The sequence below is a fragment of the Arachis ipaensis genome, chromosome B05, assembly GCF_000816755.2.
Source record: "Arachis ipaensis cultivar K30076 chromosome B05, Araip1.1, whole genome shotgun sequence".
NCBI classification, from domain to species: Eukaryota; Viridiplantae; Streptophyta; class Magnoliopsida; order Fabales; family Fabaceae; genus Arachis; species Arachis ipaensis.
In genome coordinates this window covers 36,379,200-36,386,150 of record NC_029789.2, presented here as the reverse complement: position 1 = coordinate 36,386,150, position 6,951 = coordinate 36,379,200, and the positions used below count along the sequence as shown (strand labels likewise).

Below are 6,951 nucleotides of genomic sequence, written 5' to 3'. Positions count from 1 at the left end.
CAATAAAATAGTATAAATTATTATAAATTTGTTATTTAATATTTTCACCTTTGATGTTGGTCGCAGTGATTAAGGTAATTCTATCTGTTGCTGCATTGGAAAGGATGCATATTGCATTGTGACATTTGGAGAAGCTCAAATATTCATGATTATGTGCAGCAAATAACGGCGTGGTTTGAAGTTGCAGTGCTGCTGGCTGTTGTGTGAGTCACATTCTGGCTGTTGAAATGTTTCAATAAAATCTAGTTAGATATATGGAAATAGATCAATGATCACTGTTATCATTTTTCTCCCCAATAAAGCTGTTATGAGATTCACTAGAATAACTTAGCAGTCTTTTATGAAACATAAGATTATTTTGATTAATGGATTTTCATTTCAGCAATGGGAGCATTTCTTGTCTATTAACATTTGTACAGAGTTACAATCAATTAAGGATAAGAAAGTAATAGTCACTATTGTCATGATGCAGACTGATACCAAAAAGATTTCTGTAGTCTCTATATTTTTTGAGACAATGCCATACTGACTGAATGAAAGCACAAGATATATTGACTATGACCAGGTACTTTTGCACATTGCAGTCTTGTATCATGGTCTTTGTATAACCTTCAATTGTACTTTTCACTTGCTGAGTGATTGAACATTTTCCAATCCCCATTTGCCTCAAATTAGTCTACTCTCGATTTAAATATTTGTATACCACTTGTGTTAATAAGAGTTTATTTAAAGGACTATGACATTAATTACTTTTTTCCTGTGGAAAAAATAAAAAGAATTAAATAGTAAGAAATGCAGTAATTGCTTCTGTTGGTTTCTATTAATTCTTTTATTTGTGCTAATATGATCTTTCTAATAGGAAATACCTGCAGAGGGAACTTCTTCAACAGGTGAATGATTTGGAATATATTTGTTTTTTATTTAAGAAAAAAAAGTTGCATTTACAGTTTAAGAATTCTTTTGTATATATTTCATTTTATTTTTTAATTTCAGATTGATTATAAGGGATCCACAGAGTTGGGAAACATTGGCATTGATCCATGGGATTCCTCCATTTTGGAAGGCCTGATGAAGAAGATAAATCCTACAATTAAAAAATTTTATGTGAGATATTTATATGCTTTGTTATATACATGTTTGATTTACTGCATCTAACAAGGATTCAGGTGCTTTATGCTTGTATAAATGCATTTCAGGGGTATCACTTGAGCACTAAATCTTATACAGGAAAAGTGGCCTTATCTACTTTGAAGAATGCATCAAGGAACAAAGTTATAGAGATAGGTAATATTCATATCCTTACTCTTGTCTTCATCATTGGGACGTAATTGTCTGACTGCTCCTAGCTTTATGATCAATCTGAAGAATTCATTTATATATGAATTTACTTGCTTTATCATCTTGTATTTCTAACGGAATAGGAACAGTTGTATCATATATAAATTAATGCCAAGGTAGAGATATATGTAGAGATAGAGATTATTGTAAAACTAAAAAATCCTAGAAAAATAATTAATTAAAACCATATGAAAATTAAACAGGAATTATTATATATCAACAGAAGCACCACATACACATAACAGTTCTTATTAATAACTAGAAAATAGAGTATAATTATTAATTATTAATCATTATTATATAAGAGTGATGGAATGATTTTTTTCTTACCTGATTTGGGAGGTAGAATGGAGAGGGAAAAGATGAAAAGCACAGTGAGAAATTTGATGAGTCCATGTAGTAGTAGAGAGTAGGATCTACATGCAGGTGGAGCCATGATCAGTGAAAATATAGTGAAGGGTTTTCTTTACTACTACTCTAGGGTGGAAGAGAGGGCTTTAATTATTTGACCAATGTGTTTGATGTAAGTAACACAGTAGCTATGAATGAAGAAAGTTTATTGTGTCTGAGAATGAAAGAGTATGGAAGCAGTGAAAGGGAATTGGAGTGGTTGGGAGTGAATTGATATGACTAGTGAATGGAAATTGGAGGGTTATAAAAAAATTAATAAAAAAATAAATGAGGTTTTAATAATGTTGTAATAATATTAATTAATTATTAAAAAATGGGAGATGTGTTTCCTATTTGAGAGACAATGGTCTGAATTCATGGCTTATTCACCAATCAAAGTGGAAAATCATACGGTGAATAATTTCTTTCATTTTGGTCCTTTTTGGAATATGCAATGGTGATGAATAGATTTTCTTCATTGGATTCATATTGTGTGTGACTATTCTGAGTTTGACTGACTTATGGTGATGAAAACCAAATCTTTGCAAACCATGAATAACCCAGCCCCTTATTATTTTTACGGATTGTTGCATAATAGATGTGTTTTATATATTTTTAATATAAAAAATAATCATATATATGAATAAATTTTTTAATATCTAGTCCCTCTTGTGAGACTGTTGGTGTAGTTTTTAATTCTTCAAAATGCTGGTAGTTTGCTATTTATTTGAGTAACTATTTATTTCTAACGTTCAATTTTCTTTTGCAGGTAATATTTATTTACACGGACATGAACAATGAAAATGTTGGAATGAAAATGTTGGAATGATCCGTAGCAAATTTGTTGAGCATCTCTAGAAAAACTCCCAATGTAATAGAACTAACAATATTTCTTAGTTTGATACTTTGTATAGGAGTTATTATTTTTTTATTTGTAATACTAAAAAATCATATATTATGTTTAATACTTTGAGTTATATAATATTTTGTCTATGGATTATGATTTTGTTATTGTGGAATTTTAATAAAAAAATTATTTATTTAGCAAGATAAAAATAATAGTAAAAATTACATTTTTAAAAGATAAAAAATATCATTTTTATCCGGTAAAAACAGCAGTTAAAAAATGTCATTTTAAACGAAAAGGATGCCATTAAACCCTGGTAAAAACCGCGTTTAGAAATGCCATTTTAAACGAAAAGGATGCCATTAAATATAGGTAAAAACGGCGGTTATAAACGCCATTTTTAACGAGAAGGATGCCATTAAACCCAGGTAAAAACGGCGGTTACAAATGTCATTTTAAATGAGGAGGATGCCATTAAACCCAGGTAAAAACGGCGGTTATAAACCGCCATTTTAAACGAGGAGGATGCCATTAAACTCAGGTAAAAACGGCGGTTACAAACCGCCATTTTAAACAACAACAAAACCGCCGTTTTATTTGGTTAAAATGGCGGTTAAAAACCGCCATTTTAACCGCCAAAAAACCGCCGTATTATCCACTGGTTATTACGGCGGTTTTCAGAAAACCGCCGTAATAACCAGAATGGCGCCCAGAATTCCGGCGTTTTTTGGAGGCGCCATTTTCGGTAATAATGGCGGTTGTAACCGCCGTAATTACCTTAAAAAACCGCCATTTTAACCCTTTTTTTTTGTAGTGTCTTATAATAAAAGTGATAATGCTGATGGCTAAAAAGCCAGAATTTGATGTTCGAGGAACTATGGTTTGAAGTTCTGATAGTTATAACAGTAACTACTAAATTAAAAAGTGGTTATACACTATAACAAACAAGAGTTTTCGTAACGGTCAAAAATCGTTATCGTAGATTAAAAAACCATTTCCTAAATTTTAGGCAACTTTGACAACGATTTTTGACCTGTGGTATATGCGGCCGTTGTCAATGTTCAAAGACAACGGTTTTTTACCTAAGGCAACAGTAACAAAAAAACCGTTGCCAAAGTTACTAGTATAGGCAACGATTTTGAAAAAAATTTTAAACAACGGTTTCAAACCGTTACTCGATAAGCAACGGTTTTAAACTGTTTTCTTTCATGATACAACAGTTTAAAACCATAACTAGATAGACAACGGTTTTAAGCTGTGGTAGTTTTATTATTCACAACACCAACGGTAAAAGCGTTACCGTTGGTGTCATTTTTTGGCAACGGTTTTAATACCATTGCCATTTTATAGTCGTCTAAGACAACGGTTTTAAAGCATTACCATTGTTTTTATTGGCAATGGTTTCAAAACCATTGTCATTTTATAGTCATCTAAGACAACAGTTTTAAAACGTTACCGTTGGTGTCGTTTTTTGGCAACGGTTTTAACACCATTGTCCTTTGTAACTTTTGACAACGATTTTTTGTAATATATAATTCTTTATTTACAATAGTAGTTTTCTCGTGAATGAAATTAATTTCAATTTTTTTAATTATTTAGTGTCAATAAATAATCTAAACTATTTGAATAAAGTCACTAAAGAAAAATAATTGAACATTTTCCATCAAATTTGACTTATAAAAATTGTTGTAAGATCCACAATCACATTATATTATCATTGCAAAATAACATAATACTAGTCTAGGTTATAACTACTTGTACTTATATCATCATCATTTTTCAAAATACCACAATACTATCATGACAACCTCGAATTTTATCATCTAATTTTGCAAAAAATATAACAAAAAAGAGTTGAAATAGCTAAGTAGCAAATAGATTTATCATCATGTCCACAAGTTCATGACTTTTACTCTGTAACATTTGCTCTTAAAAATTTGACCTTAATCAAGTTCGATTTCCCCTTTAATATAGTTTTCATGTAAAAAAAAAATCAAATATAAAACTACACATCTTTAATACTAATAATGTTGATGCGGCAGAAATTGGCAGATTAAGAAATTAATGTAAGAGATACGTTGCAAGTACAGTTCTTAACCAACCAAAAATCCGTTTATCAATTTAGAAGGGTTGTCACAAAATTAGAATAAAAATACTGGGAGTATGAATCCCAGGTCGTCTCCCAACGAGTTGCAGGAAAGAATGCAGCTTATTGGTCAGAGATTTTCTAGGAAATTTTGAGTTTGAGAAACAGAAAAATAAATAAGAGAATTTATATAATTCAAATAAAGGCCTTGACCGGGAGTAGATTAATTGAAAGTTCTATCCTTGTTAGATTTCTCTCAAAATCAATTGATAATTGAAGGTTGCTTCTACTTAGTTATCCCTTACCAAGTAAAGTAAAAGAAAGTCAAGTAAGTTGGAAGTCTACTTCTATTCACAAGTTCTAATCCTCTCCTTTGGGAAGGATTAGCATTAGTGACTAGAGAGCCAGCCAACAATAAACCCAATTACAATTTAACTCTTGAGTAATCCAACTCAAGGTTCTCTTTTTAATCACTCCCAATCAAGTTAGGGAACTACTCCATTATCATGAATGTAAACTTCACAAAATTAAAAAGGGAAATAAAAAAAGACATGATAATCAATAATAAAAGAAAGATCAATTAAAAATAAAAATGGTTCTTGTATTAATAAATTATAAAAATAATCCAATTGTAACTCTGGACAAATTAAGGATATGAAAGAATAAGTAAAAAGTAAGGAAAACAAACTAGAATGATGAAGTCTTGGTGGATATAATAACTCTTCTCAATATCCAAATCCAAAAAGCAATAAAGCAAAATTTTAAAAACTATGAATGTGTAGAGAGAAAACCTAGAGGAGGAGTAAAATCAGATCTAAAAACTAAAAACTATCCTAATGCGTTATCCTCTTGAGTCTCTGCATGTTCCCTAGCTCTAGTCTGTGCTTCTGGGCCGAAAACTGGGTCAAAACACGGCCCAAAATAGCCCCAGCGAATTCTGTTAATTCTGCAGATCGCGCATATCACGCGTACGCGTCGTCCACACGTGCGCGTCATTCAGCGTTTTTCCTTGCCATGCATACGCGTCGTCCACGCGTTCGCGCCACTCGTGCAGCTTTCAATCCACGCGTTTGCGTCAGGCACGCGAGCGCATCACTACGATTGAGGGAAGAGCTATGATTAGATGGCCTGGGAGAAGATTAAAATAATATTAAAATATCTCAGGTGTATAATTACTAAAACTAGATGTATCGGAACACACATAAAAACGTATCCAGAAATTATTTTCTAAACTACTAGCATAAATGACACTAGTAACATATTTAATATGATAATGGAAGATATATGATGAAGTATTAGCATTGCTAAAGTCATCAGAGAGTGCTGGTGTTAATCTGCACCAGTAGACTGTGAACTCGGTTAAACCAATCTTCTGTTTTTAACTAAAACAGATAAGGTAATATTATAATATTATTCAAGCATCTCTAATATTAATATAATAATATTATTATATTACTATTTCTCTTCTCTCATGAATCGAGTCCGGTTCGTCAAATTGAGACTAACTATGGAAACCAGAATAAAAAACTCTTAACCGATACGGCTCAAAAACTAGGTTCTTCGCGACTGCATCGTCAAGCTTATCTCAAAAGAAGTTCTTGCTTAGTGATGAAATGATAGTAATGAATATCGAGGTGCTTGATGATACAATAGAGGTGCTTCCTTTATTAATCTTCCAGAAAACTCTATGTCTTCAGAAAAGGTATCATGTACCCGAAAACTAGGTTGTTACATTCTACCCTCCTAAAAGAAAAATTTTGCCCTCAATTTCAGCCACGTGAAAAAATTCATCTTCAAGCGATCTATTTCCTTCAAGCCATCTTGATGAAGAGATCGGTCCGTTCCTTTCAGCATCTAAATTTCACATAGCCATAGTGATAAACCCATATTTTATGATATATTTTGTGCTTAATCTGAGTGATTTATTCAATCCTTCACCCACTTGTTCATATTATTTGCATGGTTTTACTTTCCCTTCCTTATTATGTGATGTATGTGAAAAACATGTTTCCTAGGCTTTAAAATTAATTATTTTAATTACCTTTATTTCCATTCGATGCCGTGATTAGTGTGTTGAGTAGTTTCAGATCTTCTAAGGCAGGAATGACTTAAAGGATGGAAAGGAAATATACAATAATGGAAGGAAAGCATAAAACGGAGTTTGTGAAGAAACTGGCATCCACGCGATCGCATGGGCGACGCGGACGCATGCCAAGAGCGAAAAAGCAGCGACGCGGCCGCATGACTGACGCGACCGCGCGCCTTAAGCAGAACACATATGACGCGGCCG

At 32.3% G+C, this 6,951-nt stretch overlaps 1 protein-coding gene across 2 annotated transcripts; it reads left to right on the top strand.

Moving 5' to 3' along the window:
- On the top strand, nucleotides 444-2,728 carry LOC107643540 (mitotic checkpoint serine/threonine-protein kinase BUB1-like). Of its 2 annotated transcripts, none has more exons than XM_016347221.2 (5): nucleotides 444-565; nucleotides 860-890; nucleotides 994-1,104; nucleotides 1,197-1,284; nucleotides 2,498-2,728. In XM_016347221.2, the coding sequence occupies exons 1-5, from the start codon at nucleotides 534-536 to the stop codon at nucleotides 2,527-2,529; spliced, it is 294 nt and encodes a 97-aa protein (XP_016202707.1). In that variant the 5' UTR covers nucleotides 444-533; the 3' UTR covers nucleotides 2,530-2,728. The 2 variants fall into 2 exon arrangements, with proteins under 2 accessions (XP_016202707.1, XP_016202706.1); XM_016347220.2 differs by having other exon boundaries at nucleotides 1,167-1,284.